Raw genomic sequence first — 18,725 nt, forward strand, 5'->3', positions numbered from 1 at the left:
TGTTGTCATCCTATTGAGCGCATTGATGCAAAAAGAGAAAATGATTTTAACCCAAACAGACAATTTTATGTTTAAAACCAAAGATTGAAAATGAAATTTTGATCGAGAGTTTATAGGACCGCATATTTGCACATTACTTCTAGCACTTTAAAAATGTCACATGATATAGGTACAGCCAATGAGAAAACAATTGTTGGTTCAAAAGAAAAGAAAAAAAGAAAAAAGTAAAAACAGAAAAAAGAGTGATAACCTATATAAACAAAGGTAATTGGTAGTAAGGCGTCATGTGATCAAGTCCCCCTAGTAGGGACGAAACACGTCATGGCTGCCAGCATTTACCTGTAACTGAATGCAAATAAAGTGAAGGCATTTCAGCAAGCTTGGTGATTCGTGCTCTTTCTGTTCTGCGAAGATACGAAGCAGCTGCAAGGAGTTTTCGGCAACATATATATATATATATATATATATATATATATATATATATATATATATATATATATATATATATATATATATATATATATATATATATATATATATATATATATATATATATATATATATATATATATATTTCCTGAGGCTTATCAGCGGCACTTGATGGTTTTTAGGTACGTCCTTTAATAATGAGGTTTTCTTTAGACATGAAGAGCAGTGCTTAATTTGTAAAAAAAAAAAAAAAAAAAATAGTAGGCCACTGCGGATTTCACCACCCACCCATTGCCCCTGTCAACTCCTCCAATGACAGCACCAACAACACAACTACTTACCCTACAAGTGTGACAATACTATTCCAGGTCCCCAAAGCTATAAGGAAGGCTTGGATAACCGGTATTAGTCATTTTTAATGTATAGTGAGTTAATGAAGAATTGTTGTTGTGTTTATCTCTAATTTTGACTGCACCACCATGTGGCAGACTGTCGTAGTGCTGGTGTTGACCTTTAAGTGATGGTGCTGCGTCCCGGAAATCACCAGCTCAAATTAAGCACTGGTAAAAAGGTTGCATTATTTGTGACTGTAAGAATATAATCGATCCAAAGTTGATGGAAACATTATAGATTTGATAAGCAGAAATAACAAAAACAGGAATTAAGAGTCAGAAGCTTGCACAAAAAACACAAATCGACTTTTAGTCCTTAATGTTAACATGCTACAATCATCTACAGTGCACACGTTTGATCTTGCAGCACAACGCTTTATTTTTATCGCATTCATCTAGTCAAAATAATTGATAAATAGTGGATGTAATACCTAGATTTCATGGCATTTTCAAAAATTATCAGTGATTTTGTTTCAATAAACGTGCTGTTTTACCCAGGCTTGTGTTTATATACTAGCTTAACACGATATCCATGAGATTTACCAATTAGAGCCTTCTTTTCAGAGAGACAACTGACTAGAATAGTTGTTTGGGTAAAACAAATTTCTAGAAAAATTCAGTACCTTGTTGAAATGTTCAAAATTGTTACAGGGGTGGTCTCATCTGGCAATGGCCAAATTTGGGTAGGTTTTAGCTGAAATATTAAATATCTTGGTTTTGTTATTAAGTAAAGATTTAAGATATTTTTGCTTCTGAAAATATTACTGTACTATTATAGTTGACTTAAATGTGTTAAAAGTGCAAAAAAATAATGTTTACTGACAATATGTATGAGAGCTCTTTCTTTTTGTCCTCTTTTCTACAGCATATCTTTGTGACTATTGAAAATGTCACAGTTGCAAAGCTAACATCCAAGAGGCTGTGTACTAACAAAAATGTGCAATTGTGGCTGAAAGTGAGTAAGCAGTTTCTGGAGTTGATTGCTGATTCTTATACAGATATTACATATTCTGAGAAAGCAGAGTTGGAGCAGCAACTTTCTATCCTGAGCACAGCAATGAGTGGCCAGGTTGTTACCTATCTAGGAGGACTTCCAGGTGGGTGATTGTACATGTTTTACATAAGAAAAGTCAGACACTGTAAAATGAGGTTCTTCAAAATGAAACCTTGAAAACCTCAAGTATTAGTGAGCATCGGTGGCGTAGTGATGAGCATATCTGCTTTCAAAGTAGCTGATTTGGAAACCCTCAGACATGTCCTGTTACTCGGACACACTTAATCTCTTTTGTGTACTTCGACCTATAATTTATAAAGTGTTTTGCCAATTAATGGACATCCATATGTGCCTCAAGTAATAACCATTGAGTACTTCCGGAGTATGCTCTTGATTTGTTGCAGTGTCGTAATGAAGCTTGAGGGGGCCCCACTGCAAAGTACATGGAGCACCCCCCACCACTTTGGTCCCAGACCCAGTGAGTGTACTGTGCTGAATGGGCCCCATGGAGCTTGTGCCTACCCCAACACCACAGGAGCTGCAGGGGCTAATGTTATGCCACTGATTTGCTGTCCTAAGTTAAGTAAGTTAGATACCGTTTTCAGATGAGCCAGGTGGTGGTTACAAAAATGATCGCCACAGCTAGTGAAAAACATCACACCACCTATAGCTTTGTTTTACAATTTAGTGAATGTAGAGCTCAATAATTTATTTGGTAATCTCAACTTTCTGTTTAGTGTACAATGATTTTTATGATAATAGACAACTGGTTCATGAATGCTTTGACGCAATATGGCTAATCTCTTTAATTTAAAAAAAAAAAGAACCAGTTATCAGCTCTGGTGAATGCTGTATCTGCCTCCATTCGAATATTTTCCAAACTGTTCATCATATTCTTGGGCAGTCTAGTTAGCTAGGAATTTGATAAATTTAGGTTTGCTGTACTGTTGTCCTGGCAACAATTGCCACTTGAATCTCAATCAAGAGGGCAGAACCTCCTAGCATGGGCTCATACGTATATGATTGCCAAATGGGCATCCAGGTTTATTAACCTATTTATGAGTGATAATTTCGGAACCAGCTCAACCATTGGAGACCTATTTGGATCAGTTTTCTGTTACCGTTGCTTGGAGCCTGCCAATAAAATCTCACACAGCAAAAGGGCCAACCCATAAGCATTTGGAAAGTATGCTTCATATTCTTTGCTGAAACGAAAGATGGTTTCTCCTTTTTAAAATCCGTAATTGAATCTTATTAATAATCCCTAATTTATGGATGTTGAACATGAGGCATTTTAGCCTGAAATTGCCAATTTAAAATTTAAAAACCTTTAACAGAAACAATGTCAGGGTGAATACTATTTAAATAAAAGTGAGGATATCCAATCTCCTTGACAATCCAAAGAAGAGCATGCACACCTGCTCCACCCCCCCAAAATGTATATTGTCATATTCCATAACCCATTATTCAAAGGTATTACATGCTTCTCGAGCCTAATTAAATATTGAGGTTGGTCTGGAGTTCTATATGTTCGTGTTGAGTGGACTTGGTCTAGCAGTTCAGACTGAACTGCCCCTTTAGGGGCAGGGCCAAGGCCTGGTTTTACTTGAATAGTCCCTGTTGATAGTGGCTCACATAAGGTAAACAACAGGGACAGAAAAGTGCAAAGAACGTTATTAGTGGCTCAGATTAATTCAAGCATCCCATTCATGTGCTGTCTAATTAAAAAGATAGCATGCTTGCAACCTGATTTAAATTGACTCTATCCCCACTTCATGGCAGTCGTGACCTGGTGAGAGAGACACTCATCAATCTGTCAATGACCAGGTTTGAAGGTGATTTCTCTTCTATACTTGAGATGGCCAGAAGAAAGGTCGATCCCTTCCAGTAGCCATGAAGCTGCTGATGCTATGCAAGCGTCGGACAACTAGTGCCCCAAGGAGGAAAAAGCATGAGCATAAAAAGAACTCCTGATGAAGAATCAGGGTGGTGAGGTCTTGAATTGCAGCTGAATACTTCTCACAGAAAACTGGACTGAGGAGGAACCCGAGTGATGAAAACTGGAATCTTGAAAAGAGGGTGAGAAGAAACCAAGGGCAGTATAACAAGTAATGACTTCCAACTGAAGCACAATGAAAATGCATAAAAGAAAATTCCCGGGGCAAAATTACTTGGAAGAGGGTGATGAACATGATGTAAGATAGTTCTGAAAGCATTGCAGCACAAGGATGATTAATGCAAAGTCCCTTTTACAGGGACAAAATAGGAAGTAATCCCAGCATTCATTGCTACTGCATCTTGGATACTGAAGTAGTATTGGAAAGAGCAGAATAGGAATAAGTAGCAATATTGGTTTGAGAACTAGATATGGAAGAGCATGTTACAGGCCATCCATCTGAGGATCCTGGGAATGATATAAAGTCAAGGAAAATGGCCTCTGCAAATATGACCAGGATTTCTGTATGTAATGTGGCATTGCTGAAGAACTGCTCTGCTGCCTCGGGGTAGATGAGTGCTGCCAACAGGCAATCCCACTGTGGTAAGCAACACGCTGCTTGGAATGCAATGTGCAACTGGCACAGTGCAGGGACTGTTGAAGATGAAGCGTGCCGTCGCCATTGTAAAAACATAGGAGTATGCCTTTCTCAGCCCGCTTACGCGACCTCAGAGTTAAACAATCAGTGTTGAGGAGGTGCTGATTTAAGAGTGCTTGTTTATCAGATGCTCTTTATTTCTTGTGTTATTTTGTGCCTATGAAAAGAATGAGACTGTCTGCTACCTCTATCCAGATCATGATGTGCTCAAATATAACATCTCTGAAGTCCTGTACTCCAGAAAAAGAAGAGACAGAGCTTTTAGAGTCGTATCCCGTGAGCCTAGATATTAGATGAAACATCCAAGAAATAAACCAGTGGAAACATTTGTGATAATACTAGGTTCCTTGCCCATCACAGTTAGGACAGAACTGAATCTGTGGACTGTGATCCCAAAACTCAGGTGAGGTGGTCACCCTCTATTTCCCCATGTAATTCTCATCATGTGCTGGCACCTCTCCTTTATGGTTATGCTGTTCAGCACCCATCTCAGTGTTGGGTCCACTGGTCCGGAGATTATCAACATTACCTTAGAAACAAAGTCTTCAATGCCATACCAGGCACCTAGACTGACATTGCTGCTAACTATGATATTCTGCTCATTAAAATATACCTTCTAGCTCTGTCCTAAAATTGTGCTTAAGGTTGAGAAAGTAAAAATGTTTCAAACTTATCCTGAAGACATAGAAGCGTGCAGATTGCAGAAGAAGGACCAAGAGAAGTAGAAAGAGAGTAGACTAAGGGCAAACGTAGATTGAATGAGAAGGAACGCTTAAGACTCAATAAAATAGAAAATCACTGCTTTAAAGATAGAGAGAAGAATTAAAAACAGAAAAGGAACAAGGCAGCTACGGGTAATGGAGCACACAAATAGAAGACTCTTGTATTTCATTAAAACACTAACATAGGTCAGTCATTAGAGATCCCGAATAGGTTCAAGCTCAAATGCCAACTCTGGACCCAAAATTACATCTGCCCTGCCTAGATCCCACAGTCAAGGCATTTATAGATAACCTTTTCAAGAAATGAAATACCACCATGATTGCTTCTGAGATGAAGAGCACTATCATGACAAGCTGCCTCATGATGACACGGACATAGGGGGTCAAAAGGTCACCATGAAATGCCAGTCTTAACTCACATTCTGAGATGAGGCACAATGAAGTACATAACTCTTACGAAGCAGATCCTGGAGGAGTTTGGCTGGTCAGTTCCCTAAAGTGCTTACAAAGCTGGCTCATGTATGTCATGGAACAGTATCTGGTAAAGACTGTCCCCTGACTGCCTTTCCGAGATCACCTGTAAATGAAAAAGTATGCCCTGATCAATACACTGACATACATATTGGCCACATCTCTATAAAAAGTAATAGTGGCCCCAGACTCTGTCTACCTTCTGTGACAAGGACAGACTCGGTTATAGAAGCTTCTTTGTTGGACAGGCCACGTGAAGGGCTTGCTCCCTCCCCGCATGACAGGGCCCGAGCCCCGACCCTCCAGGTGTTACCCCCGGAAGCGACCCGCACCCCGTCCCCTACGGGACTCCTGACCACAGACATCTCCGTATCATGGGGCCGAGCCACCACCAGCTTCATCGCCCGGCCCGGCCGCCATCTTGGACACTGCACCACGAGGCCGCGTGGCCTCAGCTCGACCCTAACCCTGGGCCTGGCCAGGCCCCGCCATCCCGGCACCAACATCCACCCAGGAGGTGAACGGACCACTTGGCAGGTCACTGGGAGAAAGAAGTGTCAATGGCTCTCCCCCGCCAGGTGCCGATCGCCCCCAGCTCCCCCGGGCGCTGGCTCCAACCCCCTGCTGGGTGTCTGGACTCTCTCATCCCGGACCTCCCGACCTCCAAGTGCGAGGGTCCGGACATCAAAGGGCGCCAGACCTATAACTGGGGCAGCTTCAGAGCAGGAAGGCAGTTGTATCCTGGAGTCGAGAGACACCGTGACGAACTCATCCTTGACGGACTACCGGCGCTGCCGTAGCCCTGCCTCGTGAACTATTGTCCTACTTGCTGGCGCTGCCGCAACCTACTGCATCCTTCATCCTCGTCGGGACCTGCCGGCGCTGCCGCGGCCCGCCCATCTAGAACGCCGAGCTCGAGGATTGTGAGCTATCCATCATATCATCGCATCTACCAGATTGGTAACAAGACTGTCCCGCTACCCCCTTTCCCATCCAAGAGACTAGAATCGAGGGGACCCCTGAGTCCTGACCTCCTTGTACCATCCCATCGTACCTAAAAGATTGCTTATAAAGAACGTAAACCTTATCTTTGTGTGGTGTCCTTCTGTGGGGGGGGAAGTTACTCGTCTGTACGATCGCTGGAGACGGCTCTCCCCGGAGACCTCTCCTCCTGTCCTCGGCCGACCCTCCCGGTCCGTCTAACATTGGTGGCCAGCGGCGCGATCCGAATCAACGCGTAATCGTACAGAGAGTAACTCACCCCACGACTAAACCACAATGACAACCAAAGAAAGCGGATCCACCGAGAAATTCCAGATGGAGAAATTGGAAGAGTACAACCATCGAGAGTTGAAACAATTCTGCATTGAACTAGGCATTGCTACCACCGGTCTGAGCACTAAAGACGATTTCAAGCACGCCATTGAGTCTTGGGCCGAAACCAGGGCCGCCAGACCCCCGGACCAAAACGTTGCAGCATCAGAGAGGAACACCACGGCTCCCGAGGAGCGAAGAACAGGTATCTCGCAGGAGGAGATCCAAGAGAGAGAAAGAAGCAGACTACATGAGTTAGAAATGGCACGGCTCAAAATGGACGGTGAACTGAAATTAGCCGAACAAAAACTGAACCTCGAACATATGCGACTCCGAGAAGAACCGGAAGAAAAACAGAGGCAAAGAGAGCTCGAAGAAAAGAGACTAGCGTACGAACACGAGCGCAAACTGGCAGAATTAGACCTACGGAAGCAAAACAAAGAACTAGGGGTGCCCGAGCAACCGCGCACCCCAGGAGCAACAGAGAAAAAAGGTCCACATCCCCAAGGATGTCGTCCGAGAGTATTTCCGAGATGACGACATACAACAGTGGTTCAAGGCCTACGAGATCGCCATGACCTCCCACAGGATCGACCGAAGTGACTGGGGAGCCGGTCTATGGGGGAGGTTCGTCAATGAAGGCCGCGATGCCCTGTTACAACTCCCCGACCATCTGATGACATCCTATGACCACATGAAGGCTGCCCTCCTCACCCGATATGGGCTCACACCCGAAATGTACCGCCAGAGGTTCCGAGACTGCACCCGGATCCCGGGTACAACGTGGGTGGAATATGTGAACTACTTCAGCCGAGCCTTCGAGGGTTGGATCAAGGGGAGCCACGTAACCACCTACGAACAACTTTTTAATCTCATGGTGTGGGAGCACCTCTCCAACAACTGCTTCGTCGAGCTCAGGCAGCACCTCCTCGACAGTAAATTGACTGACCAACGACAGCTTGCCGCCGAGGCTGACCGATGGGAGAGCACCCGAGTGGGCCGGAGTGGGCCGCACGAACAGAACAGAAACAACCAAGGTCAGCACCGTCCCCGAGGAGGAGGAGGCCAGGGACGAGGAAGAGACACCGTCCCGGCCACTCCCGCTGCCAGCACCCAGCCCCCGGCCAGCCGGGGCAACACCCCGATGCGCCCGGGGTTCCGAGCCAATGTCACGTGTCACCGATGCCAGCGAGTCGGCCACTAAGCCAATGACCCGAACTGTCCACAGAACCAAACTCCGAGGCCCCGCCAGGTAGCTGCCGCCGCCCTGGGGGGAGAGCAAATCTCCGAAGAACAGGAAGAATGCGAACAAGAACAACAAGAGTGGGAACCGGCCGCCATGGTTCTAGCGTGCCTAGGGGGAAGAGACATGATCCCGCGGGCTCCCCTACCCGCCAACACCAGAAAATATAGTCAGTGGGTGAACATTAATGGGCGCAGGGCTGAAGCACTACGTGACACGGGGGCCAGTGTGACGGCCGTCCGCTGTCACCTGGTGACCCCAAAACAGATCCTGATGAACATTCTCTGCCCCGTCCGTTCAGCCGACAATTCCGAGAGTCTGTGTCGGATGGCCTGCGTCCCCTTCGAATGGGGAGGAGTCTCCGGCATGTTGAAGGTGACGGTCCGAGACGATGCCCCCGTGGACTGTCTCCTGGGGAATGATCTTGAGTTCCCCGTGGGCCGCCGTGGAAAGAAGAGAGCACCTGGGGATGCTGGGCCTCCCGGACTGGGCGTGCGTAACCACCCGGTCCATGGCCGCCCGTGCCATCCCCCAACCTGAAGAACCCGAATGGCCAGCACCTCCTCCTCCGATCGCTCCAGTGGAGGACACCGACCATACCGACCCCCCAGAGCCAACCCCCGAAGGGCCCGCTCAGCTCCAGGACCATCCCGATCTGGCTCAGTGGCGTCAGGAAGGGGGGCCCACCCAGGAGCAGTTCCGACAAGAGCAAAAGACCTGTCCCTCCCTCGAGGGACTCCGCCAGCAAGACCTCGCCCAGAGCGCCGGGGACACCACCGGAGCCCATTGGATCTATTGGGACAACGACCTGTTGTACAGTGAACAAAGAATCGCGGAGTTAGGGGCCAGTCGAGTGTTGGTGGTGCCCCTCCGTTTTAGAGACTTCTTGTTAAATTTGGCCCACGATGTCCCCCTGGCTGGACACCTGGGACAAGACAAAACCTACAGTCGCCTGGTGACCCACTTTTTTGGCCAAAGATGAGAAACGACGTCCTCAACCACTGCCGGTCCTGCCCCACGTGCCAGGCCAGCGGGAAGAGCGGCCGCAAACTCAAAGCACCTCTGCAACCCTTCCCAGTGGTCACCACCCCGTTCGAGAGGGTGGGAATAGACATTGTGGGACCCTTGGACCCCCGAACAGCACAAGGACATCGGTTCATCCTGGTACTGGTGGACCACGCCACCCGCTACCCCGAGGCTGTCCCCCTGCGGACTGTAACAGCCCCGGTGGTCGGCCGGGCCTTAATGGGGATCTTCTCCCAGGTGGGCTTCCCCCGAGAAGTCGTCAGCGACAGAGGCACAAACTTTATTTCGAAATATATGAAATCCCCCTGGCAGCAGTGCGGGGTCACCTACCGATTCACGACCCCCTATCACCCTCAAGGAAACGGACTAGTCGAGCGGTTCAACCGCACGCTCAAGGGAATGATCGGGGGGTTGGAAGAGCCCCTCCGTCGCCAGTGGGATGTGCTGCTCCCGTGCCTCCTCTTCGCATATCGAGAAGTCCCCCAGAAGTCCCTCGGCATCAGCCCTTTCGAACTATTGTACGGACACCCTGTCCGAGGGCCCCTCAGCCTAGTCAAAGAAGGTTGGGAGATGGCCCCCCTGAAGTCCCCTCCAGACGTCTTCAAGTACCTCCTGACCCTACGCAATCAGACCCGACGATTCAGAGAAACGGCAAAAGCGAATCTTGAGGCCAGTCAGGAGGACATGAAGAAATGGTACGATCAAAATGCCTCCTCCATCGAATTCGAACCTGGCCAACAAGTATGGGTGATGTCCCCCACCGAACCATGTGCTTTGCAGGACAAATGGACGGGGCCCTTCAAAGTGGTTGAGCGCAAGAGCCCCGTCACCTATCTCATCGATATGGAGTCTCCCCGAAACCCCCTCCGGGTCCTCCACGCCAACAGACTCAAACCCCACTTTGTGCGCTCGGAGCTCAGTCTCCTGATGGCTACAGACAGTGGAGCGGAAGAAGACTCCGAACCTCTCCCTGATCTCCTAAAGATCCGTGAGAAAGATGGTTCCGTAGACGGGGTCCGACTCTCGGAGGCCCTCACCCCGGAACAACACCAAGACTGCCGGGACCTCCTGCTGCAATTTGCGACCCTGTTTTCCCTCACCCCAGGGGTCACCCCCTGGTGCTTGCACGACGTGGACACTGGGGACAGTCCCCCTATCAGACATCGGGCGTACCGCGTACCAGATCGGGTACGTGCCTGCATCCAAGAAGAGGTGTCAAAGATGCTCACGCTCGGGGTCATCGAGCCCTCGGACAGCCCCTGGGCCAGCCCGGTCGTGCTGGTCCCCAAAGCTGCTGCCCCCGGCACCACTCCTGAGCTTCGATTCTGCGTCGACTATCGGGGCCTGAACGCTGTCACCAGAACCGACGCTCACCCCATCCCCCGAGCAGATGAACTAATCGACCGCATGGGGGCTGCCCGCTACCTCAGCATCTTCGACCTGACAGCGGGCTACTGGCAGATCGGTCTCACACCCCGGGCTCAGGAACGATCCGCCTTTTCCCCCCCCGATGGCCACTACCACTTCAAGGTCATGCCATTCGGCATGAAGAACGCCCCAGCTACTTTTCAGTGACTGGTGAACCAGGTGTTGGCGGGACTCGAGGAGTTCAGCGCCGCCTACCTGGACGATATCGCTGTGTACAGCCGCCACTGGGCCGACCACCTCCACCACCTCCGAGAGGTCCTGCAGGCCCTCCAACGGGCCGGCCTCACCATCAAGGCCAGCAAGTGCCAAATTGGACAGGGGTCCGTGACCTATCTCGGACACCAAGTGGGAAGCGGTCTGGTGGCCCCCCTTCAACTCAAGATCGCTGCCATCCAGTCCTGGCAGCCTCCAGTCACGCAAACAGAGGTCCGAGCCTTTTTGGGGCTCACCGGCTACTACCGGCGATTTGTGAGGGACTATGGCAGCATTGTGGGGCCCCTCACAGAACTCACATCCAAAAATCACCCGAAGAAGGTCAACTGGACCCCCGACTGCCAAGCGGCCTTCGAGAAACTGAAGGCCGCCTTGTGCACTGCTCCGGTGCTCCAAGCCCCCGACTACAGCCGGGAATTCATCGTACAGACGGATGCCTCAGACCATGGCATTGGGGCCGTCCTCTCCCAACTGAACCCCGAGGGAGTCGACCAACCAGTGGCCTTCATCGGCAGACGACTGTTGGCCCGAGAACAGCGCTGGAGCACCATCGAGAGGGAGGCCTTCGCCGTAGTGTGGGCCCTCAAAAAGCTCCGGCCCTATCTCTTCGGTACCCACTTCCGGGTGCAAACAGATCATCGGCCCCTGCAGTGGCTAATGCAGATGCGGGGGGGAAATCCCAAACTATTGCGATGGTCCATCTCCCTGCAAGGGATGGACTTCACTGTGGAACACCGACCTGGCCAGGACCACGCCAACGCGGATGGCCTGTCACGCTTTTTCCGCCTCGACGAGGAGAGTCCCCAAGAGGATGGGTAACCTTCCCCGCCTTCAGCTGGGGGGGACGCATGTTGGACAGGCCATGTGAAGGGCTTGCTCCCTCCCCGCATGACAGGGCCCGAGCCCCGACCCTCCAGGTGTTACCCCCGGAAGCGACCCGCACCCCGTCCCCTATGGGACTCCTGACCACAGACATCTCCGTATCATGGGGCCGAGCCACCACCAGCTTCATCGCCCGGCCCGGCCGCCATCTTGGACACTGCACCACGAGTCCGCGTGGCCTCAGCTCGACCCTAACCCTGGGCCTAGCCAGGCCCCGCCATCCCGGCACCAACATCCACCCAGGAGGTGAACGGACCACTTGGCAGGTCACTGGGAGAAAGAAGTGTCGATGGCTCTCCCCCGCCAGGTGCCGATCGCCCCCAGCTCCCCCGGGCGCTGGCTCCACCCCCCTGCTGGTTGTCTGGACTCTCTCATGCCGGACCTCCCGACCTCCAAGTGCGAGGGTCCGGACATCAAAGGGCGCCAGACCTATAACTGGGGCAGCTTCAGAGCAGGAAGGCAGTTGTATCCTGGAGTCAAGAGACACCGTGACAAACTCATCCTTGACGGACTACCGGCGCTGCCGTAGCCCTGCCTCGTGAACTATTGTCCTACTTGCTGGCGCTGCCGCAACCTACTGCATCCTTCATCCTCGTCGGGACCTGCTGGCGCTGCCGCGGACCGTTGTAACTACCACCTTCACCGGGACCTGCTGGCGCCGCCGCGGACCGTCGCTACCTACGATCATCTCGGGACCTGCCGGCGCTGCCGCGGCCCGCCCATCTAGAACGCCGAGCTCGAGGATTGTGAGCTATCCATCATATCATCGCATCTACCAGATTGGTAACAAGACTGTCCCGCTACCCCCTTTCCCATCCAAGAGACTAGAATCGAGGGGACCCCTGAGTCCTGACCTCCTTGTACCATCCCATCGTACCTAAAAGATTGCTTATAAAGAACGTAAACCTTATCTTTGTGTGGTGTCCTTCTGTGGGGGGGGGAAGTTACTCGTCTGTACGATCGCTGGAGACGGCTCTCCCCGGAGACCTCTCCTCCTGTCCTCGGCCGACCCTCCCGGTCCGTCTAACATTCTTCCTTCAGGATATCAAGGAACCCAGTGCCACAAGCATCTGTTTCACCAGTCAATGAGTGCATAATACTGCTAGGAATATATGATCAGGAGCAATTGATTAAAATGATCCTCAAACATGGGAAGCAGGCTAAGGCAAAGCAAACCCTGCTGGTAGGAAACTGTCTTTTAAGATTACCATGATGATCTGTATCTAGGGAATTGGGGCTTCCATCACATATTCTGTAGTCAGGACCTTTGCCACCTGGCAAGGTTCTAGTACAGTGGTTGCAATATATTCTACTAGAGTTTTCAGCTTGTTTTTAAAGGTGAAGGGCTGTTTGTAAAGAGATAGACAGTGCGGAGCAGGCAATACAATCAGGTAAAGATTGGGGAAAAGCCATCTGAGCCATTTCAGCAATGCATTCAGTCCCATTTCAAAGCCTGTGGGTCCTGTTTGTGAAGAGTTTTGTCTTCTTTGTCCATTCTGTCTGTTTCAATTGCTGTCCTTGAGGATAGGAGGGCGACAGAACTGGCCAGTCTAGACTGGTCTACCAAATACAGCTTCGACATCTTGCCACACAGCATGTTTCTTAGACTCAGATGAGCTGGCAGAGCTACCTATGTGTATCAAGTTACGAGGCAAATTCTTTAGACAAGTTGGTTGACACCCTATCAATAGTCCGCATTCTGGATTTCACAGGAAAGCACCCCCCACGTCCATTGGCTCTTTGAACCAACACTGCAATGTACTCCTGACAGTAGGAGGTTAAGGGTCACAGGATCCTTCACAGGGTAATGAAAGAGGTAATCCAATCTACAAAAAGAAAATTGGGTAATTACAAAATGTACCTCCAAAATAAGCACACATGTTTCAAGGTGGTCATATTTCATAAACAAATTCATTTGAAAATACTTCTTTAAGGTGATGATAGTTTAAGAGATGACACAATTCCTACAGATTGGGCACTTTATGGACTCGCTAGATTTAAAAGAAGCATATTTCCATGAAGGGAAACAAATTATTTACAGGCAAAGGCAATTATCCAGCATTGATAACGTATAAATATTTTGATTGCTGTAGGTTCAGGGGAGTATGGTGGGAAATCAGCACAACTGAATGTATCAAAATAGCCACATCTTTCTGTTTATCTCTAGAACTCACTAACACTCTTTGCTGAGTAAATGACCATCAGGAAAGCTATTTTTCGGGTATGCAACTTGAGGTCAACCAAATGTATTGCCTCAAACGCCAGTGACATAATCCTGGAAAACACCACTTTCAACTCCTGTACCAGGAATAGAGCTCGAATCAGTGGAAACATCTAGAATAGGCAGTTCATTAAATTTATACCACTGATTGCATGAAACTTTGCCCTGTCTAGTGTCTTCATGTAACATTTACACTGCTGCCAGGTGTACTCGAATAGATATCTCACAAAAGCTAGTAAGAGTAATTGAAGATCGTAATTACCAATGTTTTGAAAAATTAAAGAGTTTTTCTGGATAATAACTAAGGATACATGTAAACAAGTTTATCTAAGAGATAACCATACTGAAAATAGTAACTCTTGGAGTATAAAGTGACAAATGCTACATGAAGTTACATAAGAGATTTTATGGAAGCCTGGAATTGCCATGTTATTTGTAAAGTCTTAGATACTAATAATATGCAAATATTTTGGCAGACTGTGGCACTAGCAGTGGGTATAGCCACCTCCAAAGAGAATATCCCAGTACATGTAATGGAGTGGCATTTCTATTATTTGGACCTGCATCAACACACTCCCACATTATGCAATTATCAGCCCACATGCATGTGCATAAATGTTTCCTCAGCAATCTTGCATGCACCCTTAGATAATACAGACTTTAAAATACAAGACTCTGAAGCCTCACGGGTTCAAGGCCTTGATGGCGCCCCAGTAACCGCGTTACAAGCCTTTTTTTTACATTAGGAAGAGATTATTTAGTGAGATCTATACTACATTGTCAATACCCTCCTCGTGGATGGAAAGCCTGATTGTTTCAATTTATTTAAAAAAGAACTTAGAAATCAGACAGCTAGGTGTCATCTTATAGCACTCAAGGATCCCTAAGGGAACCAAATTAAAAATATTGCAACACCTGCAGGATTTGGTAATTGGAATATTAATTGTGAACCATCAATGTGGTTTTAGCACCAATTGTAGTACGACAAATATCGCGCTAGCACTAAGGTTAATATTATAGTGTAGAATAAGTGTAGTATATGGTTCAAACAAAAAGTAATGCCAATTTGATTACTCTATAGAGCGCCTTTGATGGAGTTGATTGCTCTGTTATATAGGTTTAGTTGTAGGCCTCAGGTATACCATACAGTCTTTTGAAAATATATATTGAACTACCCATCTATACATAGGTCAGAGAACTGATATATATATAAAACGAACACACTTGAAATTGTGATTGTGTAAGTGGCTTAAGCAAGGGTGAGGATTAACCTGCTGTTTTCACTCTCTATTGCTGGTTTCCCACAATTGTTGGCTCATAATCGATGCCTTACTCCGTCTTTGAGTGGTCATCCGCTTACTCTAATTTTATATGAAGATGACCTTAAACCTCAAGATATCACTCAAGTAGGGTTACAGTGTCTTTTGATGGGACACCTTGCTTCATGCAATACCATAGGCAAGATATGCATTTTAAGAAACTAAGATAATGCAATTCAGTAAAAAGGACGAACCAAGGTAGAAAAAAGATGGATAATTGCCAAAGTGGAAATTAAAATAGTCAAACAATATCTCTGCCTTGGAAAATACTCTAGTATCAGTTAAATTTCACTAGACCTAGAACATCAGATAGCCAAGACAATCCCTGTAGGATTGAGATTCTCATGTTTTTTGTTGCCATTCGTTAGCGAAATATGATTGCTTGAGTAAGGTGTATATTACAGAAATACCGACTATCATTTTATATATATTGGAATAGCCCAATGTAAAATAACTAGCACTCCCTGAAAAAATAAGAGTCGATTATGGAGAGCAGACCTAAACACAAGGCAGAGTGGAGGAATTTAGATTATAATTGGAGATTGTTGATCTACGTCTAATTGGCTATGCTCAAATTCTATGCTATTCAAGTGCAGTTTGATGCCCCCAACAACTATTACAGTACGTAGTTTGATTGTTCAGGAACTGGTTTCTGATTCAAATGCTCTTTATATGTTTAATAAAATGAAGAAACTCATTGAATGTAACATAGGAGTGTGAGTCTTTGATTTTACATTAAAGAAGTTGGGTGCTCAACTAATAGTGTGATTGATGAACATTTTTAAAATGTATTGTAACCGTTATGATTATAATCATTGTATAAATATAAGGCATTTAACTGCCCTTTGCCATACAGTGCCACTTGGCCTAATGCAGTTTTTATTTAGCAGCTCATTTTGAGATAGATGTAAGGAGGGTTTATATTAAGTTTTAAGTACTGGGCCATTCGTTAGATGAAAATATATGGCAATGCCTTAATAGTGATAAATCATGCAGTTGTCCTGCTTTGTCTAACAGACCTCCTGCATCTTGATGTATGTTCAAATCTCAGCAACATACCAGCGGACAGGGCCAAGATGGTAACTCATCCTCAAGATCCTTTAATACTTTGGGGTCATCCTGATTTGACCCATAGATGGTACAATCGGTTAGACCTACCCCCAGCTCGACCAGCTCCCACCTTCCTAAGTTGTCTGCCAATTTGCGCCTTATCATCCCTATTTTGGGCTAGCTAAAATGGCAACTCCTCTGATATTAGAGGTCTGGGAGGAGCAGGTCAGCAAAATATACCCTCGAATTGTTAGCCACTCCCTCCTACCCAATGAATATGCGTCTCCTGCAGACATACTATATTGGGGGCTGTAGCCCTCAAAAACTCAGCTACCCTGAATCGTTTTGCTTTATCGTTCAGACCTCCCACATTAATCGAACATATAGTTATTATACCCATCTAACAATGTTCGAAAAATCATAACATTCATGCTCTCAGTTTTGCTTAATGAGGATTCAATATAGCCCTCCTTACGCCTGCTCTGGGTAAGATTTTCATGCTTTCTCCCCCCCACACCTACCCTCTTTCAACATGACCACTAAAACCACCATGTCCAGCCCTCCCAACCTTTCTTGCCCTTCCACCCTAAGCCCCCCACCCGAGGGCCCCTCCCTCTTCCCGCCCCCATAACCCTCCCCTACCCTGCAAAGCAGCTAGACCGAACAACTGTCTGTGATTAGATGGAAGCAGCACCTGTAACCTGTGTAAATTATACATACATTTCTTAAGAAAATACAAAATATAAAGCCCTAAATCTAGCTACAGATCCCAACAGGTTCAGCCACTAGTTGGACCTTCAATTCCCCTTATAAAGACTTTCAAAGAATGCATCTAAGAAGGTTATCGAAGATACAAGAGCCAGAAAATGTGATGTAGGCAAGGTTACCTACGTGAAAAAACCATACTCTTATGATTCTTATGGTTTGATACCAACTAGAAATTATTTTGCCTCGATTTTGGATACAAAAAATCGTGTTTGCTCCCCTCCCTCCTCCCATATCACTCTCAAACATGCAGGGTTAACCAAATATGCCTGTGCATTTTTGTCCTGAAACGTCTTAATTGGCTGCAGCAGCCGCTACCGTCTTTCGACCGTGACTTGGCAATAGTTGGGACGGACAAAGAATGAGACATCGCCGCAGGACCGCTTCGCCTCAGGCCTTGCTTTCTAAAAAATGGATTGCCTTAAGAGAAAATTTCCAAAGTAAACTAGAATAGCCCACGTCTTAGACTTAGAGTCTTCTCTAGCTGATTGTCTCAAGACAAAGGGAACTCTATGGGCTCCATCCTGTTAGCTCTTGAAAGGCGGTTCGTAGCAGTTCCACCACATAGGCCCGAGTGTCTGTGCCTTCCATTGTTTGAGGAACTCCTAACAGGCGAAGGTTGTTGCACCTCTGGTGGTTCTCCTGATCCTCTTGCTTCCACTGTATATCAGTAAGTTGGGATTCATGTGCCTCTGACTGTACACGGGTGGCTGCAAGGTATGTTTCTACCTCAATAGTTCCTATTTCCACATCTATCATGTGCTCCCCGATGGTATTACATACCTTAGGCAGTTTTCTGACTGCCCCTTGGACTTTCCTCAGTGCAGTTTGGGCCTTACGGCTGTCCTGCCATGTCTCCTCGCGGTGCATTAGTATGGACTGGTAGATAGCGTCCAGTGTGGGGTGGTCAGAGCCAGTAGTATCCTGTAAGGACACGGAGAGAGCTGAATAGACATTCTGTAACTGACTATTCTCATGTTAGATTTTTGTCCTCTGATGGATGCCGGCTTGCCTTCTTGACCACCTTCCACGCAGTCATGGCACACGCCCCTTTGGCTTCATCTGGGTCACTATCCTTCTTGCTAGATTCAACAGAAGAACTAGGCCGATCCACTAACTATTCAGCCCCATCTGAAAGTGAAAAGAGGTAATCTCTTGGCTCCTTTTCCACATCATAAATTCCAATCCCTGCCTCTGCCGGCTGGGTTGCTGTATGCCTGATGAAGTTAAGAGATTGATCGTTATTCACATGGGTCACCTCTGCCAAATCAGGGTTAAAGGTGTTAGAGTTATGAGCTCGGAGGGGGGGGGGGGGTGGGCAGCTCAATAAATGACCACTCGAGGGTGCATTGGTTGGATCACTGGCTGCCCCTGACTGATAAGGGCCCTCCCTGCCCCTGGAGACCCACTGCTCACACTTGCAGCATCATAGTCCGCTTTTGCCGTATTCTCAGTAAGTGCATAAGTGCACCCCCCTTCCCTTAGTGAGGCTGAAGTAGGGAAGGCGCCAACATACCTTCATCTGCAGTGGAGGGGGTTTCAACCTCTGGTAGCACCTTACAATCCAATGTCCTCTGCTTCGGTGCGGCTATCGCTGTCTGACCTTCTATGATTACATCAGGCCGGTCTGTCTCTGACGCTCTGGATGTGCCTTGCCGATCT

At 47.5% G+C, this 18,725-nt stretch overlaps 1 protein-coding gene across 1 annotated transcript in view; it reads left to right on the forward strand.

The window, feature by feature from the left end:
• Positions 1–18,725, forward strand: part of PROS1 (protein S) — a 469,412-nt gene that overhangs the window by 412,546 nt on the left and 38,141 nt on the right. Inside the window, exon 14 of the mRNA XM_086934426.1 lies at positions 1,687–1,918. Coding sequence (XP_086790552.1) covers positions 1,687–1,918 — 232 coding nt within the window. The remainder of the gene's footprint in view (positions 1–1,686; positions 1,919–18,725) is intronic.

The sequence above is a fragment of the Lissotriton vulgaris genome, chromosome 8, assembly GCF_964263255.1.
Source record: "Lissotriton vulgaris chromosome 8, aLisVul1.2, whole genome shotgun sequence".
Classification (NCBI taxonomy): Eukaryota; Metazoa; Chordata; class Amphibia; order Caudata; family Salamandridae; genus Lissotriton; species Lissotriton vulgaris.